The 12682-nt window shown below is 46.8% G+C and overlaps 1 protein-coding gene across 1 annotated transcript in view; it reads right to left on the bottom strand.

The window, feature by feature from the left end:
• LOC117514925 (voltage-dependent calcium channel subunit alpha-2/delta-1) overlaps positions 1-12682 on the bottom strand; it is a 301141-nt gene that overhangs the window by 219480 nt on the left and 68979 nt on the right. Inside the window, 2 exon segments of the mRNA XM_034175496.1 lie at positions 11859-11975; positions 12101-12220. Of these exon segments, the coding sequence (XP_034031387.1) occupies positions 11859-11975; positions 12101-12220 (237 nt within the window).

Here is a 12682-nt window from a genome sequence, read left to right as displayed (position 1 = left end):
TGAAGCAGCTCGAAGCAGGCCCAGTGTGAAAGAGGCTTATGATCTGTATAGGTGCTGAGGCCAATTACTGCCTGCGTTTATTCCCAAATTCAGTTGCAATAAGTAAACAGTAGTTTATGAGTCACCCTTGAAGGACCACCAGTCCGACATTACGGTTACTATCCCAGCCAAGGCCACAACCCATTTATAGCTGGGGTGACTGGGACAATGGAGATGAAGTGTCTTGTCCTGTCCAAAGACAAAGACAGGTCCCATATCTATGTACTGGTAGCCAAAAACCCATAATCCCACTGCACTACCCACTCTATTCAAGACACAGAACTACTGTAGTATCTAGTGTTTATAGTATGCAGTGCATCTGGAAAGTATTCACAGAGCTTCATTTTTCCACATATTGCTATGTTACAGCCTTATTCCAAAATGGAGAATATTAATTATTTCACTCAAAATTCTACTCACAACACCCCATAATGACAACATGAAAAATGTTTTTATTTTATTATTATTATTTTTGCAAATTTATTAAAAATACAAAACTAAGAAATCACATGTACATAAATATTCACACCTTTTGCTCAATAGTTTTTGATGCACCTTTGGCAGCAATATACAGTCCCAAGTCCTATTCCTGAATATGATGACAGTTTTGTCCATTTCTCTTTGCAGCATCTTTCAAGTTCCATCAGGTTGGATGGGAAGCGTCAATGCACAGCCATTTTTAGATCTCTCCAGAGATGTTCAATCGGATTCAGGTCTGGGTTCTGGTTGGGGCACTCAAGGACATGCATAGAGTTGTCCTGAAGCCACTCCTTTGATATCTTAGCTGTGTGCTTAGAGTCACTGTCCTGCTGAAAGATGAACCGTCACCCCAGTCTGAGATCTGGAGCGCTCTAGAGCAGTTTTTTATCCAGGATGTTACTGTACATTGCTGCATTCATCTTTCCCTCATCCTGACACGTCTCCCAGTTCCTGCCACTGAAAACATCCCCACAGCATGATGCTGCCACCACCATGCTTCACTGTAGGGATGGTGCCTCATTTCCTCCAAACATGACACCTGGCATTTACATCAAAGAATTCAATCATTGTTTTATCAGGCCAGAGAATTTTGTTTCTCATGGTCTGAGAGTCCTTCAGGGGCCTTTTGGCAAACCAGGCAGGCTACCATGTGCCTTTTACTAAGGAATGGTTTCCGTCTGGCCACTCTACCATACAGGCCTAATTGGTGGATTGATGCAGAGATGGTTGTACTTTTGGAAGGTTCTCCTCTCTCCACAGAGGAATGCTGGACCTCTGATAGAGTGCACATCGGGTTCTTGGTCACCTCCCTGACTAAGGCCCTTCTCCCCAGATCACTCAGTTTAGACGGTCCACCAGCTCTAGGAAGAGTCCTGGTGGATCTGAACTTCTTCCATTTACAGATGGTCTCCACATTTGTGACTCAAGACAATCCTGTCTTGGAGGTTTACAGACAATTCCTTTGACTTCATGCTTGGTCTTTGCTCTGACATGCACTGTCAACTGTGGGACCTTTTATGTAGACAGGTGTGTCTTTCCAAATCATGTCCAATCAATTGAAATTACCCCAGGTGGACACCAATTAAGCCGGAGAAAGATCTCAACAATGATCAGCAAAAACACAAACTCAGTGTTGTACTCCATGGAAAAGGCTATGAACACTTGTGTCCATGTGATTTCTTAATGTTATCATTTTTAATAAATTTGCAAAAATCTCAAAAAACATTTTTCACTTTGTCATTATGGGTTTGTGTGTAGAATTTTGAGGTAAAATGAATTTACTCCATTATGGAATAAGGCTGTAACATAACAACATGTAGAAAAAGTGAAGCGCTGTGAATACTTTCTGAATGCACTGTATACATTGTAGGAGCACATCACTGGACGCTCTGATTTAATATGGAATGCCTCTGTGTGTCTTAAAATTATGATTTTTCTGAGGGCAAACTGTAATAATTTATATTCAGAGGGGTCTTTGAAATTTAATGAAAAACTATTTAATTATTTATCTTTATTTTGGTAACTTGCTAATTTAATTTGTATGTGGTTGATATTACTTTTTACCACTTAATTAGACTGGCATTTGAGTGGAGATGATGCTTACATCTTTACTGTTTTTCAGATCCTTGGAATCTATTCTTTGAAATTACTGCAGATGAGAGCAATCAGGTTTCCTTGAATAGTCCAAATCTTGTGAACTAGTGTATTTATGCCCACCAGATGCAAATATGGCTCATTTCCTGCAGATTTGCAGATATTCACGAGGATAGAGCCTTGCTTTAATACTTTACTTTGCAGTAAAAATACACTGTCTCTCAAAGGTAAAATAATGAGATCATATCCAGACCCAGATTGGGGCAATCTTGAAAGAGCTCTGAACTCATTAAGACATATTTTGAAATCAGTTAAAGCAATACTTTCTGCCTGCAGACACGCACACAACTCCTGTTGGAAACCCTGTGACACCTTGAGCTACCTGGTTTAACACCTCAAGTTAAACCAATGTGCACAAATTTCTCAATTTATCTGTCCATTAATTCATGCATTTGTCATGTCCCTTTATTTGTCTCCCTTTCCCATCATTCATTCATTCAGTTATCCTTCCATCCATGCACTTTATGACAGAGAATCCAATATCAGTGTGCCTTGAGGGTACTCATAGAAGACAATGTGACGCAGACACATTAAAGAGCAAGAAGTGATCGATGTTGTGGGGAGGGTTGGATGGGCTGACAGCATCAGGTTATATGACACCCCACCTACACACACACACACACACACACACACACACACACACACACACACACACACACACACACACACACACACACACACACACACACACACACACACACACACACTCTCACAGCACCATCTGTGCTCTGACACTTGGTTAAAGCTGCAGAGCCAATTTTCTTCTTGCTGCTTATGAACATCCGATGGTGCCATATACAGTGCCTCCAGAAAATATTCACAGCATTTCACTTTCTTCTTATGTTACAGCCTTATTCCAAATTGGAGTAAATTCATTTTTCCTCTCAAAATTCTACTCACCACACACTATAATGACAACATGAAAAATGTTGAGTTGACATTTTTGCAAATTTATTTAAAAAACAACAACAACAACAACAACAAAAAAGTACAAAAGTAATCACACCCTTTGTTCAATGCTTTGTTGATGCACCTTTGGCAGCAATTGCAGCCTCAAGTCTTTTTGAATATGATGCCACAACCTTGGCACACCTATCTTTGGGCAGTTTAAAATCCCCAAAAAATTATTTTCATATTGTCATTATGGGGTATTGTGTGTAGAATTTTGAGTAAAAAAAAATAATTTCATCCATTTTGGAAAAAGGCTGTAACATAAAAAAATGTGGACAAAATGCAGCGCTATGAATACTTTCTGGATGCACTCTATTGGGAACGTAATAAGAATACCAGCATGTTTGCTTTACAAACACAATGCAGAGTGTTTATGAACAGTCAAACACTTCCTTTCTATTAAAAAGTCACACTTTTTAAAAGGCTTAATGAAAGGCATCAGTGGGATGATGCATACTCTGCCCACTCTGCACACCACAATATAAATGTACAACTAAATATACATATGTCTGCAGTGGTGTATTTGACTATGCATGACTTCATCATGTTGTGTGGGCCGCTGAAGAGGAGGTACTGCTGGCCCACCACCACCAGTCGGCGCCCTGCTTGGAGTGCGGGCTTCAAGCATGAGAGGGCGCCAAGACAACAGAGAGTGACAGCTGTCACTCATTTACACCAGCTGTCACCAATCACCACCTTCCCTACAAAAGCCGGATTATTACTCCACCTCCTCGCCGAGAAATCAGCTACCGTTTAAGGTAATTCTCTGCAAGTCATACTGTTTTGAGACTAATTATTGTTCTGTGTGCAGCCGTATTCCTGAAGTCTGTCATAATTGGATTGGCGTGCAGTGAGAGTCTGCGACGTCTTCGCCTCTCACTCCATCCAAGGAGCAACTGTCAGGAGCTGCACGGGTGATTCTGTATCAAAGGTGGAGGTTTTCCCTCCCTGAAGACCTGTGGGTGAAGGATTACTGGGTGTGTGGATACACACTCACCATTAACTGTTTTCATCTTCTGCCAGCAGTACCAGGGTCTGCAACAGAAGACGGTGACCACCTGGGGACTCAGGACTTGGCGGCTCCGGTGTTCTTCAGGCCGTTGGTGGTGGAAGCTGTGTGGGTCCCCGCTCTTCGATCGCCAGAGGTCTCCTATCTTCGAGCCTGCCCGCACGTCACCTGGTGTTTAATTGGCATTATATATTTTTGTCTGTATCCAGTTGTGCGTTTCACAACATTAAATTGTTACTCTTTGTCTTATCCATTGTCCGTTCATTTGCGCCCCCTGCGTCCGTGTTATGACACCTTCCCAACAGGATTTCTCGGCCATTCGTCATGGATCCCGAGGGGCGTCAACCACAGCTTGAACAGCCAATGGGAGAACAAGGAGCGCAGGAGTCAGCAGGAGGCGTGGTAAGTGATCTGCAGCAAATCCTTACCGCTTTCACCGCTCAGTTAAATCTGGTAGCCGAGCAGAATGCAGTCCTCAATCGGAGGGTGGAGGCTCTCACCGTCAGAGTGGAAGCGCGCGACTCGAGCACTGCTGCAGTGACTCCTCCTGCTGGCCCTGGGCCACAGACAGACGTTCCACTGGCCGTTCAACAAACCCCCCTACCATCCCCTGAAGCTTACATAAGCCCTCCAGAACCGTACGGAGGCTGTGTCGAAACGTGCGCAGACTTCTTAATGCAGTGTTCGTTCGTTTTTGCACAGCGTCCAGTTATGTACGCATCAGATGCCAGCCAGGTGGCTTATGTGATTAATTTGCTTCGAGGTGAGGCACGTGCCTGGGCTACGGCGCTTTGGGAACAGAATTCATGGCTCCTGACGTCATACGCTGGGTTTGTACGGGAATTCAAACAGGTGTTTGATCATCCCAACAGAGGCGAGACCGCCTCGAGCGTGCTGCTGTCAATGAGACAGGGGCGCCAGAGCGCAGCTGATTATGCAGTCGACTTCCGCATCGCGACTGCGAGGTCCAGCTGGAATAATGTTGCGCTCCGCGCCGCCTTCGTGAACGGACTGTCTCCGGTCCTGAAGGAGCATCTGCTGGCTAAGGAGGAACCGCAAGATTTCGACGGGCTTAACAATTTGGTTATAAGCTTAGACAACCGGTTGAATGAACACCGTCGGGAGCAGGCCGGGGGGCGTGGTCGGGCTCAAGCCATCCCTCTTTCCTCCGGGTCCGAAAGGGTGTCGTCGTCCCCACGTTCCACTGCCAGAGGGCTCCGTGTGGCAACAGCCCCCCCTGCTGACGAAGCTATGGACACGAGCAGGGCCAAATTAAAATCAAATATCAGACAAAGGAGGCTGGCCCGCGGGGAGTGTTTTTTCTGTGGCTCTTGTGAGCACATGTTAAAAGACTGCCCCAAACGATCAAACTCCAACGCCCATCCTTAGGAACTGGGCTAAGGGTGGGCCATAATATGTACACGGGGAAAACCCATAAATCAGCACAAATCCCAGTAACAATCCTGAGTGGGGATTTAACCCTTCACGCCCCAGCACTGGTAGACACGGGGTCAGAAGGGAATCTGCTGGATAGCAGATGGGCAAGGGAAGTAGGGCTTCCTCTGGTGGCTCTGCCTTCACCATTGAAGGTGCGAGCACTAGATGGCATTCTACTCCCGTTAATTACACATCAGACACAGCCCGTGACCTTGGTTGTGTCTGGGAATCACAGGGAGGAGATCGTGTTTTTTGTGACACCTTCTACCTCCCGAGTGATTTTGGGATTTCCATGGATGGTGAAGCACAATCCCCGGATTGATTGGCTGTCTGGGGTGGTGATGCAGTGGAGCGAAACCTGCCACCGGGAGTGTCTTGGATCCTCGGTTCCACCCGGAATCACAGCTAAAGAGGAGGTCAAAGTCCCCCCCAATCTGACGGCGGTGCCCGAGGTGTACCACGATCTTGCTGACGTCTTCAGCAAAGATCTGGCACTCACTCTTCCCCCGCACCGACCGTACGATTGTGCCATCGGGCGCTGAGTACCCGTCCAGTAGATTGTACAACCTCTCACGTCCGGAACGCGAATCGATGGAGACCTACATCCGGGACTCCTTAGCCGCCGGGTTGATTCGGAACTCCACCTCCCCGATGGGAGCGGGTTTCTTTTTTGTGGGTAAAAAAGACGGCGGACTCCGTCCATGCATTGACTACAGAGGGCTGAATGAGATTACGGTTCGCAATCGATACCCGTTGCCCCTGTTGGATTCGGTGTTCACGCCCCTGCATGGAGCCAAAATGTTCACCAAACTAGATCTTAGGAATGCGTACCACCTGGTTCGGATCCGGAAGGGAGACGAATGGAAGACGGCATTTAACACCCCGTTAGGTCACTTTGAGTACCTGGTCATGCCGTTCGGCCTCACTAATGCCCCCGCAACGTTCCAAGCATTGGTTAATGACGTCTTGCGGGACTTCCTGCACCGGTTTGTCTTCGTATATCTGGATGATATACTCATCTTTTCTCCGGACCCTGAGACTCATGTCCAGCATGTACGTCAGGTCCTGCAGCGGTTACTAGAAAACCGGTTGTTTGTGAAGGGCGAGAAGTGTGAGTTCCACCGCACGTCTTTGTCCTTCCTGGGGTTTATCATCTCCTCCAACTCCGTCGCCCCGGATCCGGCCAAGGTTGCGGCGGTGAGAGATTGGCCCCAACCAACAAGCCGTAGGAAGCTGCAACAGTTCTTCGGCTTTGCAAATTTCTATCGGAGGTTCATTAAAGGTTACAGTCAGGTTGTTAGCCCCCTGACTGCCCTGACCTCCACTAAAGTCCCTTTCACCTGGTCGGATCGGTGCGAAGCCGCGTTTAGGGAGTTGAAACGCCGGTTTTCGTCTGCACCAGTTCTGGTGCAGCCTGATCCTACTCGCCAGTTCATAGTGGAGGTGGACGCCTCTGACTCAGGGATAGGAGCCGTTCTGTCCCAGAGCGGGGAGTCCAACAAGCTTCTCCATCCATGTGCCTACTTTTCCCGCAGGTTGACCCCCGCTGAACGCAACTATGACGTGGGCAATCGGGAACTCCTCGCGGTGAAGGAGGCTCTTGAAGAGTGGAGACACCTGTTGGAGGGAGCTACGGTGCCTTTCACGGTTTTCACGGACCATCGGAACCTGGAGTACATCCGGACCGTCAAGCGGCTGAACCCCAGGCAAGCCCGCTGGTCCCTGTTCTTCGGACGCTTTGACTTCCGGATCACCTACCATCCCGGGATTAGGAACCAACGATCCGACGCACTGTCCCGGGTGCACGAAGAGGAAGCCAAGGCCGAGTTGTCAGACCCCATCGAGACCATCGTTCCCGAGTCCACTGTCGTGGCCACCCTCACCTGGGACGTGGAGAAGACCGTCCGGGAGGCCCTGGCAAGGAACCCGGACTGGGGAACAGTCTTAAGAACAGACTCTACGTCCCACCAGAGGCCAGGGCTGCCGTCTTGGACTTCTGCCACGGATCCAAGCTCTCCTGTCATCCCGGAGTGCGTAGGACCGTGGCAGTGGTCCAGCAGCACTTCTGGTGGGCGTCACTGGAAGCCGACGTCGGGGACTATGTCCAGGCCTGTACCACCTGTGCTAGGGGCAAGGCGGATCACCATAAGATCAGGGGCCTCCTCCAGCCCCTGCCTGTGCCTCATCGCCCCTGGTCTCACATCGGCCTGGACTTCGTCACGGGCCTCCCGCCGTCCCAGGGCAACACCGTCATCCTCACGATAGTGGACCGGTTCTCCAAGGCGGCCCACTTCGTGGCCCTCCCGAAGCTCCTGACGGCCCAGGAGACAGCAGACCTCCTGGTCCACCACGTCGTGCGTCTGCATGGGATACCATCGGACATCGTTTCGGATCGTGGTCCCCAGTTCTCCTCGCAGGTCTGGAGGAGTTTTTGTAAGGAACTGGGGGCCACCGTGAGTCTCTCGTCCGGGTATCACCCACAGACGAATGGCCAGGCAGAGCGGGCGAACCAGGAGTTGGAGCAGGCCCTCCGCTGCGTAACCTCCGCGCATCCGGCGGCTTGGAGTGACCATCTGGCCTGGATCGAGTACGCCCACAATAGCCAAGTCTCATCTGCCACCGGCCTCTCCCCTTTTGAGGCGTGTTTGGGGTATCAGCCCCCATTGTTCCCACTTGTGGAGGGAGAGGTCGGGGTCCCCTCGGACCAGGCCCACCTGCGGCTAATGCCCATGCAGATCACCGGCGTTCCCCGGCCCCTACATACCAGCCTGGGCAGGAGGTGTGGTTATCAACTAAGGACATCCCACTGCAGGTTGAATCGCAGAAACTCAAAGACCGGTTCATCAGACCTTTTTCTATAGTCAAGATCCTCAGCCCGATTCACCCAGTGTTTCACGTCTCCAGATTGAAACCATACCACGCCTCACCACTCTGCACCCCTGGACCCGTACCACCTCCTGCCCATATCATCGATGGGGAGCCGGCATGGACTGTTCGTCGGCTCCTGGACGTCCGTCGGAAGGGCCGGGGTTTTCAATATCTGGTGGACTGGGAGGGGTACGGACCCGAAGAATGATCCTAGGTGAAGAGGAGCTTCATCCTGGACCCGGCCCTCCTGGCCGATTTCTACCGCCGACACCCGGACAAGCCTGGTCGGGTGCCAGGAGGCGCCCGTTGAGGGGGGGGTCCTGTTGTGTGGGCCGCCAGAAGAGGAGGTACTGCTGGCCCACCACCACAAGATGGCGCCCTGCTTGGAGTGCGGGCTTCAAGCATGAGCGGGCGCCGAGACAACAGACAGTGACAGCTGTCACTCATTTACACCAGCTGTAACCAATCACCACCTTCCCTACAAAAGCCGGATTATTACTCCACCTCCTCGCCGAGAAATCAGCTACCGTTTAAGGTAATTCTCTGCAAGTCATACTGTTTTGAGACTAATTATTGTTCTGTGTGCAGCCGTATTCCTGAAGTCTGTCATAATTGGATTGGCATGCAGTGAGAGTCTGCGACGTCTTCGCCTCTCACTCCATCCAAGGAGCAACTGTCAGGAGCTGCACGGGTGATTCTGTATCAGAGGTGGAGGTTTTCCCTCCCTGAAGACCTGTGGATGAAGGATTACTGGGTGTGTTGATACACACTCACCATTAACTGTTTTCATCTTCTGCCAGCAGTACCAGGGTCTGCAACAGAAGACGGTGACCACCTGGGGACTCAGGACTTGGCGGCTCCGGTGTTCTTCAGGCCGTTGGTGGTGGAAGCTGTGTGGGTCCCGGCTCTTCGATCGCCAGAGGTCTCCTATCTTCGAGCCTGCCGCACGTCACCTGGTGTTTAATTGGCATTATATATTTTTGTCTGTATCCAGTTGTGCGTTTCACAACATTAAATTGTTACTCTTTGTCTTATCCATTGTCCGTTCATTTGCGCCCCCTGTTGCGGGTCCGTGTTACGACACCTTCCCAACACATCATCTGACATATGCAAATACAAATGCAAATATTTTACTGATCAACATATGCTTTACATCATCCATTTAGCCTTCTTGGTCGTTGAGATGTACAAATAGAAATGTTTGTCAGAATGTTTTCCTTAACCTTTGACAAACATACCAAAATATAATCACTACTGGATATATATCAAAGTAATATTCCCATCAACTTTGAAAGAAATCTATCATCTTGTTCAGTTACTTTTGGGCTGTGAAAATGCAAGGGTATAAGTATATTCAGCAGTACGAGGTCTGTTAGAAAACTATCCAACCTTTTTATTTTTTGCAAAAACTATATGGATTTGAATCATGTGCGCTTGCATCAGCCAAGTTTGAACCTTCGTGCGCATGCGTGAGTTTTTTCACGCCTGTCGGTTGCATCATTCACCTGTGAGCACACTTTGAGTGAGCAGTGGTCCACCCCCCCTCGTCGGATTTTCATTGCGAGGAAAATGTCTGAACGATTTGGAGCTTTGCTGCATCAAATTTTTCCAGAAACTGTAAAAGACAGCCAGGTGGAAACCATTCGGAAGATTCAGACGGCTTTCAGGGACGATTCTATGGGGATCACACAGATTAAGGAGTGTTACAACCAGTTTAAAGACGGCGCACAATGGCAGAGGGCACACCGCGCTCTGAGCAGCGATTGACAGGCTGAAATGACCAGATCATTTCCAAACTGAATGCTGTGTTGATCCGGGATGTCGTTTGACTACTACAGAAATGGCAGAAGAGGTGGACGTACCACTTTTTCGGCACATTCCACTGTTACAGGAGTTTTTGTCATGGAAAGAGGACACATTTTTGAACTGGTTATATATATAGTTATATACTGAAAATTATGCTGTTGTGTTATAATGCGTTGTATAATAATATTAATAATGTGTGAGCATGGTAGCTTACTGGTTAGCCATATATATATATATATGTATATATATATATATATATATATATATATATATATATATATATATATATATATATATATATAATAGTGAGATGGATTTATAGAGCGCTTTTCAAGACACCCAAAGCACTTTACAGGTTGCATTATTCATTCACTTGCACATTCGCACACAGTGGTGGTGGTGAACTACTAGTGTGTGTGTGTGTGTGTGTGTATATATATATATATATATATATATATATATATATATATATATATATATATATATATATATATATATATATATATATAAGTCTCTTCGGCTGCTCCCTTGTTTGCACTCGGGGTCGCCACAGCAAATCCAAGGTGGTCGCCACAGCAAATCCAAGGTGGATCTGCATGTTGATTTGGCACAGGTTTTACGCATATATATATATATATTCCCCCTTGTCCTTTCTGTGTGGAGTTTGTACATTCTCTCCATATTTTTTGTTTTGGTTCACTCTGGGGTCTCCTGCTTCCTCACAATTCCTAGAGCATGCAGGTTCAGTGAACTGGAAACTTTAAATTGACTGTAGGTGCGAGTGTGAATGTGTTTGTGTGTCTATATGTGGCCCTGTGATAGACTGGCAGCCTGTCCAGGGTGGACCCTGACTGCTGATCTCGATTCCAGCCCCTCTCATTGACCCTTGATTGAGGGTTAGCAGGTATAATTTTTTTTACAATTTATTTTCATTTATATTGTGCCATATCACAATAAAGTTGCCTAAAGGCGCATCACAAGTAAGATCTAACCTTACCAACCCCCAGAACAAACACACAGGCAACAGTGGTAAGGAAAAACCCCCTCTGATGAGTTGAGGAAGAAACCTCAAGCAGACCAGACTCAAAGGGGTGACCCTCTGCCTGGGCCATGCTCGTGACACAATTGACAAAATAATTTACAAAACAATTTACAAAACGAATATACAGGTATTGCGAATGAATGAATTATAATAATAATTTATATAGGGCTTTCCCAGGAATCAAAGCACTGAACAAAATGAACTCCAATAATAAAAGAATAAATGCTCATAATAAAAGTACAAACATTCCAAATTAAAGAGCTGATAATACAAAAAAGGTACAGCTTATACTCCAGTGTGACTCTTGAAATTATGGTATGTATTCAAATGCCAATAGTTGTTTTTGCACACCAGCAAAATTACAAAAATTTTAATCATTGTCCAAATATTTATGGTCTTAACTGTTGGCACAGCATCTGAGCCAAAGGCATACAGAGAAATATTTTCTGTTGCATTTTACTCATACATTCAACGGTCAATTTTTGGACAACATGCTGTTATTTCTGGTTTTGATACTGACGTAAAACTGACAGTTGGTGTGACAGTTGCTTTTTCCAAATAGGTCTGTCTTACCTCCAAGGCTGCAGACCTCTTCCGCAGCAGCTGCTCTATGTTCCGGGCCGCTCTCGCCACAAGCTCCTCTGCATCATTTTGTTCCACAGTATACAATTGTTGGTTTCTCAAAAAAATCTGGAGATGCAAATGGAGAGAATGGTACACCTCCATGCAAGAATTCAATCAATCAGTAAACAAGTATGATTCAATATTTTCTAAAATTCACTGAGAAATATATAGGCTTTTTTCTTTTTTTTTACCTCAGTGAGGCTGTTCCCAGCTGTGGCTGTGTCTACCAAGGTGACAAGCTCCTTCTGCATCTGATCAACCCATTCTTTAATCCTGTGGGACAGAGACACAGACAGTCCATCTTGTAACTGCTATCGAACCCGTTAAAAACAAAACAGGCATTTGGCTATGAAATGAAATTGTCAATCACATTGCTGCGCATCCGTCATTTAACATTCAGTCACAAAAACTCTAAACAAACAACAGCAAATAAACCCCTTGACATGTCAAGCAAAAAGGTCAACTCATCAAACTGCAGCCACCGAGAAGAAATGGCAATGTCGTCTAATCGGACACGCGTCACTGGGCGTCAACCAATACGATTAGAGTTCAAACGGATGGTCAGCCAATCTGAAATGTATAGGTTGGTGAGTGATGCGAGCAGACAAGTCATGCACCGAGACGTAGGGTATGGCCTCCAACAAAGCAGTGCACTGTATACCAATGAGCTCGCTCCAACCAGCACTTAATAATACCATTTCCTTATCTTCCTGCTGTCATTGTTAACGTTTCCATCCGGTACGATAATATAGTGACAGATTTTGTGTCAATCT

Source organism: Thalassophryne amazonica, chromosome 8 (assembly GCF_902500255.1).
Source record: "Thalassophryne amazonica chromosome 8, fThaAma1.1, whole genome shotgun sequence".
Taxonomy (NCBI): domain Eukaryota; kingdom Metazoa; phylum Chordata; class Actinopteri; order Batrachoidiformes; family Batrachoididae; genus Thalassophryne; species Thalassophryne amazonica.
The sequence above is the reverse complement of the archived record's forward strand: the minus strand, read 5'-3'. Positions and strand labels throughout refer to the sequence as shown.